Source organism: Sciurus carolinensis, chromosome 6 (genome assembly GCF_902686445.1).
Source record: "Sciurus carolinensis chromosome 6, mSciCar1.2, whole genome shotgun sequence".
NCBI lineage: Eukaryota > Metazoa > Chordata > Mammalia > Rodentia > Sciuridae > Sciurus > Sciurus carolinensis.
Window position 1 is genome coordinate 69,761,468 of NC_062218.1, and position 27,428 is coordinate 69,788,895.

Sequence of the window (27,428 nt, forward strand, 5' to 3'; positions counted from 1 at the left end):
AAAAGTTCATATTCTGCTTCATTTTTTCTGAATTCTGAATCCTTTAAATTCACACCTATGAAATGAATTGTTCTCAGCATGCTGACCAAACCATCTGAATACCACTAGGACATCCTTGCCTGAAACAAGAGGGAGTGGTTCAAGGCCAGCAGATCACGGCAGTTAAGGAGGACATTAAAGTGTGGCAAAATGAAGCTTTCTGAAAATAAAAGTAAGGAAATGCAGAAGCGTGTTAAGAGAAGATAAAGAAAATAAGCGCTTACAAGGTCAAAGAACAGGTACTATAGGGATAACTGAGTAATTCAGACTCTAATTGCTTTTCAGTAGTTTGGATCTTACAGAAATATGAGAGGAAATACAGGAATAACTTTTGCACAGCCTTCCCTGAGTTCAATTAATTTAATCAGAACCAGCTAATTTACTTAAACACTGAAGTTTGACAAATTAAAGGCCAAGGTGTTTGAAGCCTGGGAATAAATTCACGTTCTAAAAACATCTCTTAATATAAATTGAGTAGATAAATTAAATGCCCTTTATCAGTCATTTCCTATTAGATTAGTAGAGAAGGAATAAGTAATGCCATCACTTGTGTCAGTTATAACCTCTAGAATGGTAATTACCTAAATGAGAACCTCAGTAAACACTGAAAGGAAGAGAACTACATGAATTTCAAAGGAGAACTTGGCATAAATCAGAGAAATCTTATTACAGATTGATAGGGAAACAAAGGGTCTTTTAGGAATTTTTCATTTTATTTCACTGTAGTTGTGTGTGGTATATCCAAACCATTGGTGGAAGTGCTTAGTTTAAATGTACTAACAATGGCCTCTCAAACAAGAAGAAAGGAATATCTTTTCCAATAATTCAGGCAAGTGTTTAATTATCTTAAAACATGGCAAAAAAAATTTACTCAGGAAATGTCTAAGAATTATATAAACAAGATTCTTCTAGATACCATTTTTCTTAAAATGATCAAAGCACATGTTGGCATATTAAATATTTTTTAATGTGCTGCAAAGGTGCCAACAATGAGTAGTTCAGAAGTCTATATTTGCCTCTCTATATAGCTTTATTCTAAAACTGTAAGTCAGTTCTGCAAAATGAATAGTAATAGAAAAGACAGACAATTGATGGGTCTTAACTAACCTGTTTAAAGAAAGTCTCATTAATTTGGACTTGGTTCATTCACATGTCAGCCTCTCACACACACACATATTCTTTAAGATATTTTTTCTTTTTGGTACTAGGGATGGAACCCAAGGTTCTCTGCTACTGAACTATGTTCTCCATTCTTTTTATTGTTTTATTTTCAGAATTTTTATTGTTTTAATGCTTTATTTTGTGATCCTCTTATCTCAGCCTCCCAAGTCACTGGGTTTACAGGTGTGCACCACAACACCCAGCTACATTTTGAAGCTTTTAAAGCAAGATCATCAATGAACAATGAATGTCTCCTTGCCACCATAAGCTGGGGCTATTCTGTATAAAGAATAAATAATTGTATCTATTTTTATAAATACAAGAGTGACAATGCTATCCAAAATGGTTTATGTGCAATCTATATTTATAGGAGAGCAAAGTGATCATAGGTATTCTAAGTTTCCCTATTTCCTTTAACTACATACCATTGTTTTTAAAAGTTCTGTTATTTCAAGTTTTAATAGATCAGATTATTACAAATCTGTTTATTTTTCTGGAAACTTGCATAATTTACTATATTATAGTTTAAAAACTTTATTATTTGAAGTGTCTATTTTATTCAAATAGCACTATCTCTCATGTTATAAAAATATTAATAAAACGGTTTTCTTGGAATTTGTCTTTCAAATACATATCTGAAATGTTTTTCTGAAGTCTGTGAAACATACCAATATGCTGAATATTCTGTATTCTTTATACTTGTTTCCTGTTTAAGAACGAGGTAAAGAATGAATAGTGATAAAATCAAAGTGAAAATGTTTATATTCTACAAAACCCTATAAAAATAAAAGAAAGTGATCATTTTAAATAGGAATTTATACACACATATAAACGAACAAACATAGGTCTTAATGGATTGAAAGATAATAATATATTCATTTCCATCAAAGAGATCTAAAAATTTAATATAATTGTAATCAAAATTCCTGTAAGATTTCTTGAAGAAATTGACAAGTTAGCTTCAAGGATTTTTGAAAATATAGATGATTTATAATAGAATAAGTTTGGAGGAGCCATATTTCCTAAATTCAAGTCTCACTAAAACTTAAAGTCATACAATGATATAGGCATAAAGCTAGAAAATAGATTGAAGGCATAGAATATATACAACCAAGACACCAAGACAATTCAGCAATTCAATGGATAAAGGAATTTTTAAAAAATGGTTAGAGTAACTAAATCTTCCTTTGAAAAGTAAAACCTATATTTCATGATATATACAAAAAGTAATTTGAGAATAATTATAGAATTAAATAAAAAAGAAGAAATATAGTCTTTATAGACTAAAAATGAGAAAACAGGTCTGTGATATTGGGATGATAAAGACTTTTCCAGGCACCAAAAGCACTACTTTGCTATGAAAGGAAAATACTGATAAAATACATTCCATCAAAATTAGAGTGTCCTACAGCAAAAGATATCAAGAGTCAAGTGTGATGACTCATGCTTGCAATCACAATGGCTCGGAAGACTGAGGCAAGTTCAAAGGTAGCCTCACCAACTTGGTTCCTAGGTCACTTAGGAAGACCCATTGAGACAGGGTCTCACTAAGTTGCTGGGGATGTGGCTCAGTGGTTAAGAGCCCCTGGTTCAATCCCTGGTAACAACAACAACAAAAATATATCAAAAAATTCAAAATATCAAGAGACTGGGCTATTTCTAACATGTATCAAGCAATGCACTTACATTCAAAATATTTATGGAATTATGCATACAAATATTTAAATACACAAAAACATTGGTCACTGCACTAAAGAAGTGATATATGAATATTCAATAAACTCATGACAATGTGCTCAAAATAGTGATTAGGAAACACAGTGAAATACCATTTTATAGCCACTAAAAGAGCTAAAATCAAAAGACTACCAGCAACAAATTTTGGTGAGGCTATGGAATAAGACAATTTATGGAGAACAAAATTAATTAGACAGTTATGTTGGAGTTTTGTTGAGGGGATTTTCTTCAACTCAATCTACCAATGATTCTGCAATTCTATTCTTAAGTATCTCCTCAAGAGAAATAAGAAATGAAATCATATGTCTGTTAAAAAAAAAGAAAAAATCTTCTATAAGACTTTTCAGATTATTTTTATTCCTAACAGCTAAAAACTGGAGACAACTCAAATGTCTGTCAACTAGAGAATAGAAGAACAAATCGTGACATATTTATATGGAATATTATTACAGCAAAAAGAAGGCATGTACTCATGACATGCTGAACAAGGATGAATACAACCCCGCTGAGTTCAGTGAATGATGACTGAAAGTCACAGGCACACACAATACTAAAACATGGATATGCTGCCCAAAACTAGGTAACATTAGGTGATAGACATTAAAAAAAAAAAAACAAATGGAGATAGTAAATACAAAGACGAGATTTGTTTGGAAAGACAGGAGAACATTCTAGGATCACATAACTATTCTACATCTTGTTTTAGGTAATGATTATGCAGCTCCATACAACTTTGAAACGTTATTGAAGTAAAAACTAATTTTATTTTTACAAAATTTTGTTTTCCATTAATTATTCCTCTTAAATTTTTTATAGTACCTTTTTTTATTATTGCAAATATATCAGAGATTTTCATTAATCATAAAAACCAACTTTGATCTTACCAACATTAGAGTCTAATGAGCTAAATTGGGAATCAAAAATAGTCTTTAGTTACACAGGAGTTTTTTATACATAGTATGGTTTCATAGCTGTGTCAGTAACTTATCCTACAACAATAAGCTTATGCAAACCCATAGCAAAGTTATCTTAATGCACAATACATATAAACCAGCTTTCTACAGGAGCAGTAATGCCAGAGAAACCAAGTTTTAACTATAAACATGTTTTAACAGGTTTTGTGAAGTGGCTTTTACTTTAATTTCTTGAATAGCAGATTTAAAGGCATCTAACAATATTCTATGCTTTATTGCACACCTCTGCTATCACTCCAACAAAAGAAACAATGGTGTTTAAATTCCTAGAGTATAATCAAATGGTTCAAAAATTCATCTTTGTTTAATTTCCTTTTGTAGGAGTCAGGGAATGGTTGAACTATTTGAATAAGCTCTAAATTTGGGGGGCAGGTAACCAGGGATTGAACTGAGGGGCACTGGATCACTGAGCCACACACCCAGTCCTATTTTATATTTTATTTAGAGACAGGGTCTCACTGAGTTGCTTAGCACCTTGCTTTTGCTGAGGCTGGCTTTGAATTCACAATCCTCCTGCCTCAGCCTCCTGAGCCACTGGGACGACAGGCAAGTGCCATGGCACCCAGCAACTCCAAATTTTTAAGTTGTGTCTTCCTCATGGTCAGTGTCTTTCTAAAGTTCTTGAATCAAATAAAATGGCTGATTCAAGCCACACTATGAATTTTTCTTACTAAATACTACAGAGTGGTTGTTTACATTAATATTGCCTAGTTATCTAAATATGGTTTTATATAAAGCAGTTGCATACTAAAATGTTTGCCACCACATTGATAGACTCACATAAATGGTCTGATAAGTAACTGTTAAAATTAGTATGTTCCAGTGCCCTGGGTTCATATTTTAAGGTTTGCTTATAGTAATTCACTTCACAATCCCAGAAGAGTTCTTCGTGTCTGTTATTATCCCCAAATCAAAATACTAAATTTATAGCTGCAAAGCAGTTATAAGTAATAACAATTTAATATTTCAAAACCTCCTCAAACTGCAAGGAATGCAAATAAAAATACATAACTGCCTCAGAAATAATCAAGAAATATTACTTCAAGTTGATAAATATCACCTACTAAAGAACAGATGATTTTATTCTGCCAACAGTTTTGCTTTTATTTTGTTTAATTTTTTGCAAATGTGACTTCAAAATACACTTAAGTTTTTAAAGTAATCACCAGAAGAAGGATGCTCACTTTCCCCACTTATATTCTACAGAGTTCTAGATGTCCCAGCCAAAGCTATAAGGCAAGAGAAAGAAATAAAGGGCATCCTAATTGGAAAATAAGACAAACTGTCAGTTTTCTGATGACATGATTTTCTATGTTGAAAACCCCAAATTTCCACCAAAAATGTAGGAGAACTGATAAACAAATTTAGCAAACTTGTAGAATATAAAAACAATATATAAAAATCACAATATTTCTGTGCCAATAGTGAACTACTTGAAAAAGATGTCAAGAAAGCAATCCCATTTAAAATAGCTATAGAAAAATATCTAGGAATAAATTAAATAAAGAAGCCAAAGATTGCTACAGCAAAAATTATATAACATTGATAAAAATGGAAAAAGATATATGCTCATGGATTGGCAGCATCGATATTATTATAATATTCACAAATACCCAAAGTAACTTATACATTCAATGCAATCCCTATCAAAATACCAATGACATCCTTCATATAACCAGAAAAATCAAATTCTAAGACAACTTGTTAGCACAAAAAGCCCCAAATAGACAAAGTCATATTAAGCAAAAAGAACAAAGCAGGAACATTACACTATCAAAATGTAATGTTCAGAATTTTAGTATGTTTCAAAACAGACACATAGACCAATTGAATAGAATAAAAGGCCTATGAGTAAACTTACACACTTTCAGCCAACTAATTTTCAACAATTTGTTAATAACATTCATTGAAGAAAGGACAATCTTATCAATACTAAGATAATTAGATATCCACAAGCTAACAAATGAAACTAGACCCCCGTTTCTTACCAGTTAAAAAAAACTCAGCTTTAAATGGATTAAGAATCATACATAAGAGATGAAACTCTGAAGAGTACAGAGACAATATATGGAGTGGAAGAAAATATTTGCAAACTAAACATCTGGAAAGAAGTTGATATTCAGAATATATAAGGAACTTCAAAACTAAAAAAGAAATTAAAAACTCAAAAAATGGGCAATTGATCTAAATTGAGATTTCTCAAAAGAAAGGATACAAATGGTCAATAGGTACATAAAATCATACTCAAAATCACTAATCATCAGGGAAATGCAAGTCAAACAAAAATGAGTTATCACTTCAACAGTAAGAATGACTATTATCAAAAAGACTGATGACAACAACTGCAGGAGAGAATATGGAGAAAATAAAACCCTTGCATACTTTTGGTGGGAATGTAAATTAGCATTAACAGTTGTATAAAAACAATTTAGAGGTTCCTAAAACAATTAAAAATAGAACTAACATGTGATCCAGAAAACTCACTACTGGATATTTATCTAGAGGAAATGAAATCAGAATGTTGAAAAGACATCTGTACACCCTTGCTCATTGAAGCACTATTTACAATTGCCAAGAAAAGGAAACAATCAAAATATCTATCAACAAGTGAACTGAATATCTTTATAATAGATTAAAAATGTGGTGTATATACACAATGGAATAGTACTTAGCATATAAAAAGAAAGAAATCCTGTCGTTTGCAACGTGATAAAACTATATATGATTAATTGAGTGAAATAAGTTATGCGCAGAAAGACAAGTTCCACATGATTTCATTCATATGTGAAATCTAAAAATGTTGATGGCATAGAAGTCATCATAGAGTGATGGTTACCAGAGGCTGGGGAGAAAACAGGAGAGAGACATAAACAATCATTCAATCAATGGATACTAAGTTAGAGTTAGATAAATAAGTTGTGGTGTTCTATTGCAGAGCAGGTTAACTATAGATGAGATAATGTTCAAAGAAGTGAGAAGAAAGGGTCTTGAACATTTTTACCATAAAGAAATGATAAATGAGGAAACAGATTTTTCCCTTGATTTTTAACATTACATTGTATATGATATACATATATATAGATATCACATGCTAACCCTTAAGCATGCACAATTTATGTATAATATTTAAAAAGAAAAATTAAGGAAAATATGAAAACTATTCCATTTTCCAAAGCATAAAAAAAAACTAAAATAAACAAGAGTATAAAGGATGTGTACAATATAAACTATTAAAAATTGCTTAAAGAAATTAAAGAAGATGTAAATAAATGGAAATGCATCCATTTATTGATAGGGTGGAAGATTTAGTAATGATAAGATGTAAATACTAATAAGAGCAATCTAAAGATTCATTTAACCTCTGTCAAATACGTGATATTTTGTTGCCGAGATTTTTTTTAAAGTCCTAAAATGTGTACAGAAATTCGAAAAGGAAAAGCAAATCTGTAGCATTCATACTTCCTGACTTTAGTTATTACAAACTATAGTAATTAAAACAGTGTGTCCTAGCATGAAGACACACATATATAACAATAGATGGAATAGAAGCCCTGGAAATATATCCAAATAATTTTTGAAAAAGGTGACAAAGTCATTCAATGGTGTAAATAGTCTTTCCAACAAATGGTGATGGGAAAACTGGATATCCATATGCAAAGAAATGAAGTAGGACTCCTAACATCATATACAAAAGTTAATTCAAAATCTATTAATCCTAACTTGAGACCTAGAACTATTAGAAAAAAACACAAAACAAAATTTTCATGACCTCAAATTTGACAATGACTTCTTGGAAATAGCAAGAAAGGATTAGGAAACGAGAAAAATGAACAAATTGCACTTCATGAAAATTTTTAAAAATTGTGAATAAAAATATACTATTCATAAAATAAAAAGGCAACCCAAAAAATGATAAAAAAAATTGCATATCTTATCTCTAATTCCTAGAACTCAGCAACAAATGATAAACCTGATTTTATAATGGACAAAGAAGGGGCTGCCGTTGTGGCTCAGTAGTAGAGCTCTGTGTGTGAGGCACTGGGTTTGACCCTCGGCCCCACATAAAAATAAATAAATAAAATGAAGATATGAAGAAAACAATAACATTATTTTTTAAAATGCACAAAGAATTTGAACGGATGTTTCTCCACAGAAGATATACAAACAGCCGATATGTACAGAAAAAAAAATGCTCAGCATCACTAATAATCAAAGAAATGCAAATCACAATTAAAATGAGATATTACTTCACACCCATTAAGAGATCTAAAATTAAAACAAAAAATAAGTGTTGTAGAAGATATAGATAAATTAGTAAACTTGTTTACTGCTGGAGGGAATGTCACATGATAATGCTCCTCATGTATGATGTTAAATTTCATTTTTAATTTCTCAAAATATTAAAAACGAATTAGTATATGGCCCAGAACTCTGGGTATATACCATAGGAATGAGAAGCATGGTCTCTAAGAAATACTTAGAAAATCATTTTTATAGCAGTGTTATTCACAATAGGCAATACTTGGAAGTAAGCCAAAAGTCTAGGGATGGATGAAGTGACATAAAAAAAAAAAACATGGGATATCCAAACAATGAAAGGCTATCCTGTCTTAAAAAGGTAGTTTAAACAATTCTACAACATGAATGAACCTGAAGACATTATGCTAAGTAAAGTACCGTGCTACAAACAGACAAACTGTATGTCTTCACATATATGAAGTACTTAGAGAAGTCAAAATCATAGAGCTAGAATGTGGAAGGATGGTTGCCAGGGACTTAGGAGAAGGAAAAATGGGAAGGTCTTGTTCAATAGGTATAAAGTTTCAGTCCACGAGATGAAAATAGTTATGAAGATGGATGGCAGTAAAATATATACAGCATTATGAATGTATTTAACACCAAGCAACTGATCACCCAAACATGATTAGGATAATAATCTCACGTTAAATGTATTTTACCACCATAAGAATTAAAAGACTCTATTATGGTATGACCCATTTTATTAAGCATATTTCTTTAGAAATATTTAAACAATAATGTTTTATTTATTTAATATTTCATTTACCATACACATAGCAAATGTCAGCACTAAAACTTTTATTCAATGAGTATATACTTATTGATTAAAAATAACTAAAACTTTAAAGCAAGAATAAGGAATTAATTTGTCTTTCCCCAAATCAAAACAACAGTGTGTTCCAAAGTTTCTTTCTTATCACATAAAAAAGAGCAAGCATGAGATTTCACTGGTTTTACTCTATAATCCTTTCCTTTTACATACATTTCTAAAAAGAAAGGTACTTTAAGAACTTTCAGACTAGGTGTGGAAATCATACAATTCCTGGAGTCACAAAGCACATAAATTGTGTTGGAACCACAGGAGCTTTTAAAGAAGGTAGGAGTATAGGTGCCTACAGGGGAATAAGCAGCAGTGTGTGGTGACACACAGATTGTCATTACACACACTGCTCTAAACGGTGCTGTTTTCAGGGACTTCCATTCCTGGGCACACACAGCTCCAGGTGTTGTCTTCTTTCCTCTGCCAAGAACTTCTGTGTTTAGCAGGTGTGAGTGCATGGTGGGAGGGGGAAAACCAGTTATGGCTAGAGGAAGTTTATTGCTGGTGGAACTTATGGGAGTGATTGTCAGGGCACTGGGGCAATTAGTGGATCAAAGCACTACCTGCTGCTCTTCCACCTGACAATTTAAAACACCACCAAGTGCTTTGATTATGTCATACATACTTTTCTTGTCGACCCTTAGTAATAAAATGACATTTTAAAGCATGCTGTTTATCTTCCATATACAATTACAACTATTTTATTCCAATTTAATACTTTAAGATAAAACCTAAATCTTCCTCACAAAAGGTTCATAAATGAGATGGCTAGGGAAACATTAGGCCATTTATTTACTCAGTTCTTGCAGCCTGCCACTACTAAAACACGTAATACTTTTCTAAAAATATGTTACTTGTACTCTGATCCACAAGTCAATGCATCAGTACCTCAGATAGATAAGAACTTGTTAAATAAGTAAAGGGGTCTATCAAAGGAACATGCTTTTTAAACAGAATACATATATACATATGTATATATATTTAAATATGTATATATGTATATACATATTCATATATGAACAGGGTTATTTCTCACTCATGCATGCATACATAAATTCAACAAATACTGAGTGACTACTAGTAGCAAAGCACCATGTTTCTAGCCAGATATACATTATGACACAAATTATTCTTTCTGCTCTTATAAACCATATGGTCTAGTGAACACACATAGAAAATAAACAAGCAAATTAAAAGTGAATACAACTAAAATTTTTGAAAGATGTTCAATTTTTCTTTTTTATATTTATATTTGCACAATATAAATCTGCACAGTGGTGGGGCTCATTGTGACATATTCATATATGCAATAATATAATTTGCTTCACTACAATCCCCAGGACTTCCCTTTTATCTCCTCTCTTTCCACTCTGTTCCAATTCTCTACTCTTCTGGTCTTCCTTCTATTTCTTTATGCATATATACTTTATCATTGGTGAATTATAATTTTATGTAAAACTAAAAATCAGTTATCCCACTCCTCGGTTTATGCCCAAAGGACTTAAAATCAGCATACTACAGTGACACAGTCAGCCACATCTATGTTTATAGCAGCTCAACTCACAATAGTTAAAATATGGAACCAATATAGATGCCCTTTGACAGATGAATGGTTAAAGAAAATATGATATGTGTGTATACACACACACACACACACACACATGCACACATACATACATATGATGGAATATTACTCAGCTTTAAAGAAGAACAAAATTATGGCATTTGCTGGTAAATGAATGGAACTGGAGAATAAGGGAAATAAGCCAAACACAAAAAACCAAAGGCCAGATGTTTTCTCTGATATGTGAATTCTAATTCACAATACACAGGGAGGGTGGGAGGATAGGGAAGAATAGAGTTACTTTATATTAGGTAGAGGGGAGTGACGAAGGGGAAGAGATATGGAGGTAGGAATGATAATAGAGTGAAACAAACATTATTACTTCATGTACATATATGACTGCATGACCAATGTGATCCTACAATGTGTATAATCAGAAAAATGAGAAATTACTCTCCATTTATGTATGATCTATCAAGATGTATAAATGCATTCTACTGTAATGTACAACAAATTAGAACAAATTAAAAAATCACTGCAATATATTCATACATGTATATAGCATAATTTGGTCAATTTTATTGCCCTGTTCTTTCCTTTCCCTTCTTCCCTCTCCCCCTTGATATTCCGCCTCTGCTCTACTGATGTCATTGCTATTTTTTTTTGTAAAATCTTCTCCTTTTTTCTTCCTACCTTCTGGATTGGACCCTTGACTTTGGGAGTCTGGCTTATTTCACTTAACACAATGTTCTCTAGTTCCATCCATTTATCAGCAAATGACATAATTTCATTTTTCCTTATGGTTGAGTAGAACTCCAGTGTGGGTATATACCACATTTTCTTTATCAAGTCATCTACTGATGAGAACCTAGGCTGAGTACATACTTTTATTTAAATTTTTTTCAGTTGTCAATGGACTTCTATTTTATTTATTTAAATGTGGTGCTGAGAGTCAAACCCAGTGCCTCACACATGCTAAGCAAGCACTCTTCCACTGAGCTACAACCCCAGCTCCTGAATACATACTTGAACTATTGTGAATTGAGCTATTATTAACACAGGAATGCACATATCACTATATTATGCTCATTTCATTTCTTTTAGATAAATTTTGAGGAGTGGAACAGCTGGGTCACATGGTGGTTACATCCTCAGTCTTATTGAGGAAACTCTACACTGATTTCCAAAGTGACTATACTAGTTTTCAGTCCTACTAACAATGTATAGGTGCTCATTCTTTTTAAAACAGAAGAGTGCTAGAGAATAATAGCAGGGTTATATGGTTATGTGTGTGTGTGTGTGCGTGCACGCGTGTGTGAGTGTGTGTGTGTACATTTCTGTTAAAGTGTAGATTACTTAGGGAAGACATTCAGAGAGATTCTCTGAGGTTTTGCAGTTTAAGCTGAGGAATAAGCTTGGAGGAGAAAAATGGGAACATATGCAAGATAGCTAGAAATAGATACAGAAATAGAAAAAAATCATATAGAAATAGAGATAGATTGCAGTTTCAAGAAATTATGAACACTTGAAAGGCCTCAAGAAAGAACAACTATGAAATAAAAAGCTAATGGCAGTATTTGTGCACTGCATTTTTTATTTAGCAGATATGTACATGATATGAAAATAGCAATAAATAGCATAATTCCATTTGCAGGAAATGAAGATCCATGATGGGAAAGCATGCATCATACAATAGTAACAACAAATATGCTAAGTACAGAATGTGAAAACATAAAGTAGAATTCCAGTGAAGTCAAATGTAAAATAAAATTATGAATAAGAGCATCATCGAGCTATGTATTATTTAGCAAGGGGTGACCCAATAGATAAAATCAAAGAAACAAGTTAAACCATGTGGTTTCAAAATTAAAACACACACACCCAATCACACACACACAAGTTAATGTATGTAGCAATGTTTTGGGGAAGCACATCCCTGGAATTCTCTGTTGAATTTTTGGCAAGCCTGTGGAATAAATATGTAGGCTACTTGGATGGATTCCACATGAAACAACTCAAATGATGAAAGGAATGGCTTACAAGGACAGATTAAAGGAAAAAAAAATGTGTACAACTTCAGCATGTCAGTAACTAAAGAAGAAACATTATGGTTTACAAATATTTAAAACATGTAAATTTGAGGGAAAAAAATCATGTGTATAAGGTTACACAGTTATGAGCATATTAAAAAGGAAAAAAATATGTCCTTGGCAATGATGTTAACTGTTTTCCAGTAAGAACCATTTGGACAAATGATTCAAAAATGGGCAAGAATTAAGGCCACTCATCAAACATATTAGGCATTCTCAATAACCAGTACCTATGCTGACCTCAAAATACATAGAGGCCCATCCAAACAGGATAAAGTAGGTCAGGGCACAACTGCAGAAACCTTGCAATCCCCCAGCTGAGCTTTAAATTTAGAAGGGATCCTTCTGTGGATTTGGGGCTTTTCTCTCTAATTGTGCTACAATGAAAATATTCCTGGATTTGGATCTATAAGACCTAGTTTAGAGTGCTGATAGCATATCCTATTCTTAGTCTGAATCCTCATCTGTCAGGGGGATAATAACCCCTTAGGATGTTGTGAAGTTTAAAAGAGCTGCTGTATAAGAACACACAATGCATCACTGTAAGTTGAGATTTATCAAATATTATTATGAGTTTAATGTGTCACAAGCTATAGGACAAAGACTGTGGAAGAGAAGAGTGCCTGCGACAAGGCTCTGTCACTCATTAGGCTCTAATGGGAACCAGCTCTCCTCCAGGTCACTCTATCCTGCAATCTTCTGAATTAGATAGTTTTCTCTCCCTTAACCTCTAGATTTGAAGGTCCCTGTTCCTCAATGTGTGCCATTTCCAGAACAATCTTAACATTCTTTTACCTTCCTCTCAAAAACACCTAGATTTCATTTATGTCATATCTCTCTACTCCCCACATGCCTGCTTAAAATAATGCCCTCTGATCTCAGTACCCCATTCCCTCATCACTTGGAGGTTTCTATTCCTGGTACAGTCATTCTTCTCCAACACTTTCCCTAGTATAACTTTTTTTTTTGCGGGGGGCGGGTGTGATTTTAATACTCACAGAGATGATTTTTCCAACACCTGGCCATCCAGTGTCGTCACTCTTTTTTTATAATCATTTTATCTTCTATCCTCCCTCAGCCATAATTTCTATGGTAATACAGCCCAATTTATATTGCCCAAATTATGATTACAGTGCAATTATTGCAACATCTCCATAATGTCAGTCCATCACTTCCTATCATTCTAATTCATTCCCTTTAGCATTTCAATTCAATTCAAGCTTTCGGTCAAGCCCCGTTAAGACTTCCAATCTACGGATTCTACTGTCTTTGACAGAATGCCAGTTGTCTTAGTGGCAGGGAAAGGAAAAGAATTTTGGAAAAAGTACCTTAGTTTGGGCTTTAATAGGCAGAAACAGTGAATTCATTTGGTCACTGTATAAAAAAATGGATTAAAACAATGGATAAATCCATACATGGACAACTACAGAGACCAGGGAGGGGAAAATAAAGAAATAATGATCGGAAATCAGAGTGGTGACAAAGAGTGGATTCAGCTGAGAATGAAGGGTAAGGAAAAATAAAAGACAGAAAATTCTAGTAAGAGGTGGAAAGTCTGAGACGTTCAAAGTGCTTATAGCTGAGTAAATTCATGCGGTCAGAAATTCTAATGAATAATACTGCCAGAAGAAAATAGGGAAGGGAATCATTAGTGTTGGGAAATTCCAGGAAATTTATATCAGAATGTTAAAAGTCACAAGCATTAATAATTATGTATAATTACCTCAAATTTTAAGGAGACAAATGATAAAGAAGAAATAAGGCTCTGAGGCCAGAAGTGAAGGATGTCATGAAGGTTAGTAATGGGATCCAAAAAGGAAAGGAAGGATTATATGCCAGTAGTCAGAAAGAAAGTGTTAATGTTGGATAGAGAAGCTCTTTGGAATCATTTTTGAAAAAACAACTAGTATACCAATCCCTCCTTCTCACCTGATGATTTCAAGAACTCAGAAGAAAGTACAACTTATAATTACATCAAACAAAGCAGCACAGCAGAAAAGAGTAAACAAATGCACTGAAATGAGAACATGTAGATTTAGACTCAGACTCTATTAGATCTTTGAATTCCAGGGTATGTGTCTATTTTGAATCTTGCGTTCCTTATCTGTGAAATCATATTAAGAACTACTTCTCTACTTCTGTTCCTTAAAGGAAAGGTGCAAAGACGCTTCTCAAATTTTTACTATCATTTTATTATTTTAAGGGATATAGACAATGAAGCACACGGAAGTTCAATTCAACTCTTAAACGCAAATGCATAGAGGAAGAGATTAATGAGGATGAAGTCATGTTAGTTGATAGGATTTTCCTTATTTTGTAAAACATTTAGTTAATAGTTGTTTTAAGATAAACTTTAGTTTTGTTTCGCTAGTTCAAATAAACCAGAAAGCATAATTTTCTACTTGATGTGGCTTGAAACCATTTGTTGCCTTTGTTTGGTTAATATTTCTTATAAGTTTATGTAGAAATAAAATTAAATGAGGATGGAATATAAGGCAAATTAAATACTTTAAGTGCAGAAATAAAAACCTTGTTAACCTCTAAAATCACTGTGTATTATATTATGTAACTGAAAATTACAGAGAAAGTATGCTCTTACACACCATATTGAACAGCAAAGGAACAATTTAGGAGTGGCAAAATCCTAAAATGCCAATTGCATGATAAAAATAACATTTAAAAGATTTTGAAGAAAATTTGCTTCCAATCTTTTCCCAAGTGCTTCTCTTCTTTCAACTCCCTCAGTATTCTCACTAGTGATGTGTTCTGACAGACACACCAAGTCTTGCTGAACAAAACCAGTATACTCCTTCATTTCTGAATGTGAAAAGTGCTAAGACACCCTATCAACTTAAATTTTAAATTTCAAATAATTTAAAATTTCAAATGATTTTCCCCTTCCAAAATAATTAGCAGTTAAATAGCAGTTGAATGTAATCTGTGTGTTTCACAATAATGATGCTATTTAACAAGATCTCTCCATTATATACAGGATGTGTCACTGCTTGAGACAGAGTGTCATTTAGTTTGTAAGAGGAGAGATTCTAGATTTGAATTTGATTCTAATGCACAAGCTACTTTGTAGTTCTGTAATCTTGAAAGTTATTAAATATCTCCGTATCTCCATTTTCTCATTCATTTGTCAATCATAATAGTACCTGCCTGGTAGAACTAGAGATGAAAATGAGAACAGTGAAACATATAGTATGTACTTAGTACAAGCTTGACTTATTTACTGTACTTAAGAAAGCTTCAGAATGAATGTCTCTTGTTACTTTGTCTAGCAAGACACTTATGCTGACATGGTGTCAAGCTTCAAGTAAAAGAAGGCAAAAGAAAAACAAGATTATGCCTGAAAATGACTGATGTTAAGTCAAAATTAAAGTTAGGCAGAAATGTCAGAACCTTGTACCTAACAAAATGAATCTATCATTTTTAAAAGTAGTTTTTCTTTTAATTGAAGATTAATGACAAACAAAAAGCACTTTATATCCTACCTGGACTTTAATATTAAACATATTTATCAATACTCTTGCAGAAGTATTTAGGAATACTTTCAAAGTAGGTTCTTTCTACAATAGAGATAGTAAGATACGGTTATGTAAGAAAGTGATAAACAAAGCTCTTAAATTCCTTAAACTGCTTTTGACCTATTTCTTAATATATTAAAAGCATACTGCTATTTAAAATGTGCAAGTACTTCCTAAGGAACATTAATGTGTGTGTAGGGGTGGATTGTTCCACTCATTTCAGCATATATTGACTATTTGGGTTTTTGCTATTGTTGTTTGGTTTTACTGTTTGTTTTGCCTAGCACTATGTTAAGCCTTGGCTCTGTAAAAAGCACAAAATATGAAACTAGAACTTGAAATGCAAATATCAAAGCTTTATGGATGGTGATTTAGTTTTTGTTTGTATGTAGAAAAAATTCCAAAAAGTTAGGTTCATAATACATAAGTTAATCTATAGGAAGAAAAAGAAAAACACAAGCAAGAAAGTGATTTGCATAAAATTAGAGTAAAGTAGCACTTAGAAAAATGTGATGGGAGAGGGTAACATGGATATCAGGACAAGCAGAAGAGGTAAAGCTACAGGTGAAAGGTTGCTTTAGATTAGAGGTTGGCATTTGTTCATTTTATTTCAAATAAAATTATTCCCCAATATTTCCACTTGACTATTCTGAGTTGTCTGCTCAAGGGTCATGAGCCCACATTACCTCAGCTAACCTTTGGTGTTAGTAGACTCTAAATGGTCATCCAGACTTAAGTACAAGAGGGGACTTAAAGGATTATTTTGTATTTTCAAAATAAACTACTTTGTCAAATGTCACGCATAAACCCTAAGGAATGCATGGTGGGCTAAATCCACTTAAAGATTACCTTCAAATCAAGCACATTATCATGTAACAAGAGAGTAGGATCTTGGCCTTCCTATTTATGAAATATTATATGATATTAAATTACTTTAAAATAGATGAATCAGTTTGATATAGATCTGTTTTAGAAAAGGAAAAAAATAAAGCTGAGTAAATCTTTTTTCTCCATAGTAACAATCACATTCTAAAGTGCTTTAGTGCTTATAACACCCTCACCTAGTTTCTTGTGCTTAAATCTTCCATTCCACCTCATGTACCATAAATCTTCTGTTGAACAAATCTTACAGTTACTATCACTACAATAATGCATATTTTTAAAAACAAAAGAGAAGTGTGTTGTCTTCTAAAATATAACCAAATAATTGCACGGCATCTTATCTGATTTCTGAGGTGAACCTCTTTTCTAAAAACTAAATTCAAACTTCATTTCATTTCATACGTTGGAAGAAAAAATAAAAGTGTATACTATCTTCACTGGCATGATGGGAAAATAAAGTAGCTAAAAATTAATTTCTCAGATTTCTAACTCTTCTATCATAAAATAGGTTTTCAAGTTTAAATATTTTTGATAAAATCTTTTTCAATAAGATTATTGCCTTGGTACTCAATCATGATGAACATATTGCAAAGAGACTTTCTCTAGGATGCAAGAGTAATATTGGCATCAATTCTCTCAAAGAGGGATACCTGTAAGCCTGTATACCCTCCACATATACCACACAGTACAGGCAGTAGGTCCTTACAAGACCCTTCCTCTTCTTCTCCAGGGGACTATAAAGTGTTACTTGTCCTCTTTGTCCAACAGCTGGCATGTTTTATTGCTCCAATTAAGCCTGATCTATTATTTCTCATACATTTAATTTTCTGGACACGGTTTATAGACAGTGCAAAAATGTGGAAACCAAGATAAATAGAATTTTCTCTAATACATAATCAAAACCTAAATGTGACATCTATTTCAGGTGGTCAGGAGTTTTTCATACTTTCTTCTATATTCTCAACTACGTGTTTTATGGAAGAAGTTGTAAGGTAAGTGATTTCTGCACTGTAGCATGGAACTAAATTACTGCCCAACTGATAACTTTAGTGAGGGCACTATGATCAAATCAAAGTATGAAACTCTTGAGTTGCTCCTTTGTTCAGATCTCAATTTATTTTTATTTATAAATCTCAAATGTAGTAGGTGGGCCTTAAATTATAATCTTAATTTTTTTTCTACCAAGAAGAAAAAAACTGCAAATTTCACAATGGTTTATAGATTTACAAGTTTTGAATAATAACAGAATATCATATCATTTTTATATTGAATGTGCCCTAGTTACTATTTAGTGGGAAAAAGGAAGAGAGGGAAAAAGAGAGAGGGGTTTTGTTTTTACTTTTGTTTTTAATTTCAGGAGGACGTTTACACAGACAGGAGGCTTCCAGTGGAAACAAGTCATTTGGCACATCAGAGACTGTCTTAAAACCAGAGCTGGGCACATTGGCACACGCCTGTAATACCAAGGGTTCAGGAGGCTAAGGCAAAAGGATCAAAAGTTCAAAGCCAATCTCATCAACTTGGCAAGGGAGGCTCTAAGCAACTTAGCATGACTCTGTCTCAAAATAAATAAATAAATAAATAAAAAAGGGCTGAGGATATAGCTCAGTGGTTAAGCACCCATGTGTTCAATCCCTGGTAGAAGACAAAACGAAATGAGAAAACTCCCAGCAAGGGTGGAATTGTGAATATACTCACATCAGCGGATGCAAGAACTAGTGTTGATGAGGGTCAATTAAAAACAAAATGATTTCAAGTCACTGATAGATGCTGATACACAATAGACATATATATAATCCACATTTAGTATGTATGGATTAATCACTGGCTCAAATTGATAATAACAAAGATTTATTTATCACATCATTTAATCTCTTTTGGTGATATGACTTACATTATTCCAAAACCTGCCCTCTCCAGGAAATACACTTTACCACTACAACAGAAAAGAACACATATAAGCACTGATCTTTTGCATTGAGATAGATGTGTACAAAAATATAGCTGAACCTTAAGAGTAGGTATGGACAGTGAGGTTAGAAAATATGCTAGAAATTTAAGTCATAATTTTTTACCACAATACCTGATAGATTTATTTGCTGAACCTTAAGAGTAGGTATGGACAGTGAGGTTAGAAAATATGCTAGAAATTTAAGTCATAATTTTTAACCACAATACCTGATAGATTTATTTGCTCATCCTTAGACAACACTCAGGAGACCCCTGAAAATAAGAGTTAAACCTATGTTGAACTTTGGCTATGGCAGAGCAATTCTTTTTCAACTTAAAATTCTATAGTACAGGCAGTAGGTCCTTAAAAGACCCTTCCTCTCCTTCTCCAGGGGCACTGAAAACTCATACATCAGTTTCTTAGAAAGTGTAAAGTCATTTTATGTGAATTTGTAGATTAGCACTTACTCTCTACTTCTTTATACTTCTTATTTTTTCCATCTTTCTTTAAAAGATCTCTATTGAATATCCTGACACCTGCTGGTGAGGGCATGGTTAATTCCAGTATTGTTCCCTTCAACAACTCTCTAAAATCAAAGATTTAAAAAATTTTACAGATAGTTTCAGTGTCAATTAAGTAATAATTTATTCAGTTTAAATATTTATAGTACTTAATTAATATCTATCATTCTTATAAAGGAAACCATGAGAAATACTTTAATAATTGCTCCACTTGTGCAGCCATTTGACTGTTGATAAATGCATGTTTTCTTTGATTAACCAAAAAATATTATAATCATAACATGAACTATGATAAAAGAACAAAAACAAGAATAAATGTGTTAAGCATCATCTTTTAAACACAAATAAGAATTGACTAATAAGAATGGTTTGACTTTGATTTCCTATCTTTTTGTCATAATAATGTCAGTTTTCAAACTACTTAGCAAATAAAAAGTTAACTGATTAGTTGTGATAGAAGCCATATTACTTACCTAACTGTAAAATTTGCTATTTTTTACTCAGTAACTTCTCATTATGATTTACTTCTGGCTTGAACTGAGTTCTGAAGCCTGCATATTTTTTTTTGCAAGGATACAATAAAACTACTACATCATAAATCATAATCAAAGTCCCTGCACCTGCGAGTGTGTGCAGCAAACAACAAATAAGAGAATTACTTTCTTAGACTTTAAGAAACTTAAACGAGGCAGTTTCTAAAGAACTAAACACAAATACAGTCCATACCTTATTTAAAACTCTTCAAAGGATGAAACATCTAAGAATACATAATCTAATTTAAAAAACTGATTTTATAATCAAGGAATTTAAGAGTTTTGAGTACTAATGTAGCTGCTAAAAACTATGAAACATATTTTGTAATGGTACTGAATAATCATGCTATTTTATTTTAGTCACATATATTTATTCCTTTATGTTGCTGTAATTTTGTAAGAAGGAAAAAAATCAAATGTATTCAGAAAGAAAAGCAAACTTTATTAAAATATTTATTTGAAACATCCTAGATCCTGAATAAATGATGATGTCAACATTAATATGAAGATAATTGATAAAAATACAACAGAGTTTTAATTTAAGGAAGTGTTCAGAAGTGCAATACATTTGCCTCTTTGGGGATGTCTTTGCAACTTCAAGACCACTTAAGGAAGAATAGACCACTTTGATTTTTTTCACCATTTTTTTATTATAAGTATTTTTCCAAAATCATATAAGCTTAAAACAAAATACATTTCAAGTCTAAGGAAACATCACAGAAATAATCAGAAAACTCTTTCAAGACTAAAGGGAAAACTTATATTGTACCATGGCAGTATAAGGCATAGCCAAGATTTTGCATCAGTGACAAACTACTTCAGCAGTATACTTCATTTTCACAGTATTCTCAATTTAACATTTCAAAATTATTTTTAAGCATTTCAGCTTGAGTCTGAAATTAGTATTTATTGTTAAAGTACAAAGTTAGAGGTCATGCTAATTAGGTAATGAAGGCAGGAATGTGTAATAATAACAAAAACCATAAAAATTGTTATTTCAGCATAAATACTGCTACATTAATAATAGAAGTATAGTATTATAGGAGTAAGATTGTTGTTATTAATTTATCCTCATGTAGAATTAACTAAAAATCACCATTAATTAAAAACAGAAATGCAATGTCAATGATTCATAGTATTTAGGACATGTCTAGACATTTTTAGATACTGCCATTTGCTTAAAGACTTCAGCACAAAACTGCATGCAGGCAGTGAGGGACAGATTGCATAAGATGTCACGTGATTGCTGCAACTGTATGCATGTTATTGAATTTTTTAAAGCAACCCATAATGATGAATAATTTAAGAGTTAATAAAATATTCAGTCTGACTGATCCATTGGTTTAATTTTAAAATAAAGACAACTAATAAAAGGAGTTACATATCCTTATCAAATCCCATGCATTAATGCACGTATATCACAACCTACATAGAAGGAAACACCAATCCCTATAAAGCATTAAATACATTAGCTATATGACATGGTGTGTTTGTGGAGGAACATTCTCAGTATAAGCACTGGCTTCAATAAGTTTGCCCAAAGTTTAATTGTTTTGAGCTTTCAGGCAGGCTGTACTCTGCCTTCTGCAGAGCTGAGAGAGGGAGGTTCAAGCTTTTACAGAAAGAGCTGGAGGAAAATGGCCCGTTTCTTTCTTAAAGTCCTCTTTTCCTCTGCCCCAGACAGGCTGAAAAAAGAAATCTGAAGAATATAGAGTATAAGGCTGCCCCAGCACTATCTAGGAGAACCAAAATGGAAAGCTTTGCTTTACTGATAGAGTAAGTTGTGCCCTCAGCGTGGGTATCTTTAGCAGACAGAGTTCCCAGCAGCGGGATTCGCCTTGCCCCAGGGCTCCTGCCACCGGACCTGGCGAAGCAAGAGCGACCACACATGCTAAATGCACTTTCTCCCCTTCGGTCTCCGCCGCTCTCCACATCTGAGTGGGAACAGATGGTGGAGGCAGTGGCTGGGTGTAGATGCATGTGAGTGGGTGAATGTGTGTTCGTGTTTGGGTGGGAACAGAGGCGGGGAAGGAAGGAGGAGAGGGGAGTGCCTGCAGTTCTTCCCTTTCCCTTCCTGCTAAGGGATCAAAGTGCAAAAGGAATCCAGACAGGAAATAAAGGAAAAATAAAGGCAATGAGGGCACTATCTTTTTCTTATCGCTGGGGACTCATCCGAGCACCTACGGAACCATTTCCATTCTTTAACCTTCAGTGGAGTGGCTGTCGCTGCCTGATAACTAGAAGGACACTTTGGTAAACACAGGCTAGGCAAACACCTACACACACACCCACGGGCTGGGAAAAATAGCCACATTCTCGGGGAGGGAAGGAGACCAAGCCAAGGCGCGGCCATGGATCTCTACGGTTGGGGATGACAGGGCATCTGGCCGGCAACATCCGACTTCTTGGACAAAACAGTCGCCCAAGAGTCCATCCTCTGAAAAAGACAGATGAGTGCAAGGACGGATGGTTTAGAATATTCATGCAGTGTCTAATCTCAAATGAATTCCAGTCAACGCATTTTTAAATCCAACTACCTTTTTTTTCAGAAGCACAGCGTTTTAAAACCCAGTAGTGTACTCGGCTCTCCACTTGAAGCTGTCTGCAGAGGATTCTATTACCCGCGAATCCCTTTGAAGGGGCCTCCCGTACCCGTGAGCGCAGGAGGGGAATAGCACCCCAATACGACCCTTAGAGTCCCTGCCGCTTCACTAAGCGCCTTCCCGACGCCTATGCAGCCCCTGCCATTGGCGAGACCCAGGTCTGGACCAAGATTAGCATTGACCAGTTACATCTCTCAGAGGACCTGAAAAGTCACCGAAACATCTCCGAAGGAGACTCTTCGAAGTCCTGAATATTTTTTAAGGGCTGTTTTGTTTTCTATCTTTCTTTCTTTTCTTTTCTGTCCTTTTTTCTCCCCCCCCCCCACCCCCATGCAAGTCATGGAAAGAGCGACCAGACCAGCTCTTGGAACTTTTCTGCTCCTGGGCTGGGGGCGCGAAGGTTGACTATTACCAAGAGTTAAGCTCCTACCTAGAGGTAGTACAGAGCAAAGCTCCAGGCCCCTGGGGTTAGAAGAGAGGCGGGTTGTTGTAGTCAGCGCCGAGCGTCAGGGAGGAGGAGGCGAGAGAAAGCCCGTGACCTACTAGACCCCTCTCCACCTCACCGGTGGTCAAAACTCCCAGCGCCGGTTTCGGGTTTACAAATGTCTCAGCTTGGGCCTTGTGCCAGAGCACCGCACGCCAAGGGCCAACTGCCCTGCGGTTCTCCAGCCTCTTCCCGCATCAACTAGACGACGCCCTGGCGCCCTTGTCTCCCGGGCTTGGGCCCCCACGAAAGCCCCGCCCGGCGTTCACATCCAGAATCGTGGGCACTTGCTGGTGAAGGATCGCTGGGCGACCCAGTAGCAGGATCTCGGGTGCCAATGCCGTCACCCTCCGGCTACCTTTCCCCCTCCGTTTTCCTCTTTCCTAGATCGCATCTTTCTTCCTATTCAGCCCGGAGCACTCTCCCGGAGCACTCTGCTCAGACTTTGCTAGCACTTTTCCGGGGCACCTAGGGCGCGCCGCCTCCTCCGCGCCGCCCGCGGCGCTCGCCACCGGTGGCACGCACCGAGGACAGCCCGCGGGCCCCTGCGCAGCATTTCCCGAGGTACTCCCCTCCCGTCCCGCATCCAGCGATCCCGGCCCCATCGTCTCACCTTTGCCGAACTGGGGGACACCGAGGCTGAGCCCAACCAAGAGCCAGGTGAAAACCGAGCGCTTCATGATCCGTTCTTCCGGACGTGACCCTGGCTGGTCAGGGGTCGTCGCGGAGGACAGTGAAGCGAAGGTGGCACCGCAGGTCAGCAGTAGACTCCACCCCTGTTAGAGAATTCAGGAAGATGTCTTCTTCCCGCAGCGCTTTCTTAAACAAATTCTTGGAGAGGGCGAGAAAGAGTGGTGGCCACCAAGAGGAACGTTTCCTCCCCTTTGCCTGCGCTCCGACGCGCGGAGGTGGGTGAGCTCCCGGGAAGAGCTGGCGGGCTCTGCCCTCTGCTGCGGGTGGGTCCTGGCCAAGGCTTGGCGGGCGGGGCGCGGACTCTCGTGGTGGCTCCGGGTCTCCCGCGCGGGCGGGCGGACCCGCGGGCAGAGGAGAAGACAGTGCGCTTAGCTCGCGCTGTTAACGCCGCCGCGGCTGCGGGGCTTCTGACTTGGAGAACAATGAAGCGTGAGCTGGAGGGGAGCGAGCCGGCGACCGGGAGCGCAGTGTGTACAAACAGAGGCGGCGTGCGTGTGAGCCTGAGCCTGGCAGGCGCGCTCCCCGCTCCCTGGGCGCCTGCCCGCCCCCACCCCCTCTCTTATTCCCTCCCGCGTTCTCCCCCTTCTCCTTCTCTCTCCTCTCTCTCTCTCTCTCTCTCTCTCTCTCTCTCTCTCTCTCTCTCTCTCTCTCTCTCTCTCTCTCTCTGTCTCTCTCTCTCTCTCTCTCTCTCCTTCCCCCCTCCCCCTCTGAGGTGGCTTCTTCTGCTGGAAGAGAAAAGGGAGACAGCCGCAGCCACACCCTGGCACCTGCCACCACCTCCGAAGTTCCTACATCATTACCTGTACCTTCTCCACACACGCTGGGTACTCAGGGGTTAAGGGGAGCACCTTTGGTGTCTGAGAGTCTCTTGGTTTCCAGCATTGGCTTTATAATTAACCATGTAAAGGATTCCCCTGAACTTCCTTTCTCAGTATAGACCGGGAAAATAAGTAGTTCTTGGGGCACAAAGCTTCGTGAGAGACCAAACCCTGCAAAGTGAATTGTCCTGGCCCGGATTTCTCAGGAAGTGCAACTTAGTCAGCAGCCAGGCTTTAATCAGCTAAGACAGGGCAGCTCTGCTGTACTGACTACATTTCAGTTACTCTAGGGCTGAGGAGAAAGGGTTGTGGGCTCATCTGTTCTCAGGGGCAAACGGATGAAAGCAAATAGGAGACATACATTCCATACAACTCGTTAAGTAGGACATCTGTTTTAGATAAGAAATAGTGGTAAAAATTTGGGGTCCATGCAAGAAAATAGAAGGCAAGGACAAATTCTTGAAACATCACTTAGGTGGATCAAATTTCACTGCTACCCACCAAAACTAAAATGGACTAGGTTTTGCAGTGAAAGTGATTGAACCAAAAATACAGCCCCTGGCTTACAATTGTGATTTCTCTGTTTTCCGTTAGAATGATTGCTTACTGTACATGGCTTCAATTCCAGCAGTTGCAGGTACCAAAATGAAACAGCTTTTTTTTTTTTTTTTTCTTTTTTCTTTTTCCTTCCTGGAGAAGGAGTGAAGGAGAAAGAGAGAGGGGTAGGGGGACACACACCCATATTGAAGGAAATAGTCTCCATGGCAAGAAATGGAAAGGAAATTTTACCAAGCAAAGGATAACCTAGGGATATTAGCCAGAAACCATCTTCGTTTTCTTCCTTGAGTCCTTTGAACTTCAATTTCTGCCTTCCTTTTGGAATTTGAAGTGAGATCATCCATGCAAGGGGGGTGGAAATGGATGGAAAAGTAATACCAAGTACTGCTAGGGAGGAGTAGAGATATTGTATCACAGGCAAATAAACAAAAACAATAAAAAAGAAAAGAAAAACTTTTTCAGAAATAGGTTTGTGACGATCTCATGAAGGATAGGAAGGTGAAAACACATTTTTTTAAAAAGTCATTTACTTACTGTCTGTTGTTATGCTTATAACCACAGATGTTAGAATGAGGCAGGATTGTCCAGAGTTGTAGCAAAACACTTTCAAACAATCAAATTTCAACTTTCTGGCACATCATTTTTGCTTAGATCAGTAAATATGTTTTCTGTCATCCTGTGGCATGTACATCATAAAGTATTTCTTTGTTTTTGAAATGAGATGTCTAATATTAGTTTTAAGGTATTATTTCTAAAGGGTAGTACTAAATCCTGAAAATGTAAAATTAGAAAACGGTCTCTGTGTGATGAGATATTCAGTACAAGAATGGGTTAAGAGTCTTGTTCAGTCTCCTGTTTTATTCCTTATTTCCACTTTTATGTTAATATATTACCTTAATAAGCATGTTAGGAAGCTAAATAATTTTTGGCAACTGTATACATTACCAAACATTTATCTTTCTTTTAATTTAAAGAAGGGTTTTTAAAAACTCCAGTGGGCATAAAACTACATTAAAATGCACATTCTATACCCAAATAACTGGAGTCATGACAGTAAATGCCATTCTTTATTACCTGGTACACAGTATGTGAAAGTTGTTGCCAGTTTAGTACCTCTCCTTCTTAAGTCTCATTTTCAATTAAAAAATGTTATATAGACTTACACCCAGGCAGCATATGTGGTTATGCCTCTTTTTACCCACTTATTGATAATGACCCTCTATTATTTAGTCTTTCATCTTGAAAATCCCAGGCACTTTCCGTAACTTACATTTATCCAATTCATTTCACTTTTACTGAGCTCACGTATAGCCCCTTCAAATGTTAAATGTAAGAAATATTAAAAGACCATACATATTTAATTATAAAAGAAAGAAAAAAGTTAAAAAGATTAAAATCTATTATGAATCTTTTACATCACATAAAGTACTAAGGAACCTTTACTAATCACATATGATCCAGCCTACAGTTTTATAGCTTCTCCAAATATGTGCCTAAAGTGAATCTATACATCACTTGACAACACTTCACAAATTGTTTTCTGCAGGCTCCTTTTCTCCAAGATGTTAATAGGTTTCTGGAAAAATAACAATGTTCCAAGGTCAAATAATTTTGGGCAACATTGCACATTAAAGCACCTTCTGGGAGATACATGGTGAATTTAGCATATTAAATACTCTAAAGGTCTTGTGGTTAAGAAATGTCTAAGAGTATTTAATCCAGCATTTTGCAAACATCTCTTTTTTATTATGCTAAACTTTTGCTCATAACACCTGTTAACACTTTGTAGCTTAAGTGTTGTAGGGAAAATAACTTGAAAACCCTTCTTTAAAGCAGAATTAAGTAGCAGAAAAATAAAAAAAGAGACTGAAGTTTACTGGATTTCTCTCCAAAATGAATGGTTTTATTTCCCCCAAATTCATATATTTAACCCTAAATCCACAATGTGAAGATATCTGAGGGTGGAGTTTTTAAGGAAACAATTGTGTCTGGGAAATGAAGTCCTTAAGAATAGGATTACTGTCCTTTTAAGAAAAGGCTCCAGAGAGATAATCTCCCCTCTGTTCTCTCCCATTTGAGAACACAATTAGAAGACAGACATCTATGAAACAGGAATCAAGCACTCACCAGACACTGAATATTCTAGTACCCCGATTTTGGATTCCCCAGTC

General features: G+C 35.4%; 1 protein-coding gene and 1 long non-coding RNA gene across 5 annotated transcripts in view; one reads left to right on the forward strand and one right to left on the reverse strand.

Moving 5' to 3' along the window:
* The window catches only part of Edil3 (EGF like repeats and discoidin domains 3), a 412,828-nt gene extending 388,417 nt beyond the window's left edge, over positions 1-24,411 (reverse strand). The window contains exon 1 of one of the 2 annotated variants that reach the window (XM_047555553.1): positions 23,802-24,411. In XM_047555553.1, the coding sequence (XP_047411509.1) occupies positions 23,802-23,868 (67 nt within the window). In that variant the 5' untranslated portion in view covers positions 23,869-24,411. The remainder of the gene's footprint in view (positions 1-23,801) is intronic. The other variant, XM_047555552.1, reaches the window with a different exon arrangement.
* LOC124986801 (uncharacterized) overlaps positions 23,201-27,428 on the forward strand; it is a 30,293-nt gene continuing 26,065 nt past the window's right edge. Inside the window, exon 1 of one of the 3 annotated variants that reach the window (XR_007109092.1) lies at positions 23,201-24,375. This is a non-coding gene — a long non-coding RNA (uncharacterized LOC124986801). The remainder of the gene's footprint in view (positions 24,376-27,428) is intronic. The other 2 variants (XR_007109093.1, XR_007109091.1) reach the window with 2 other exon arrangements.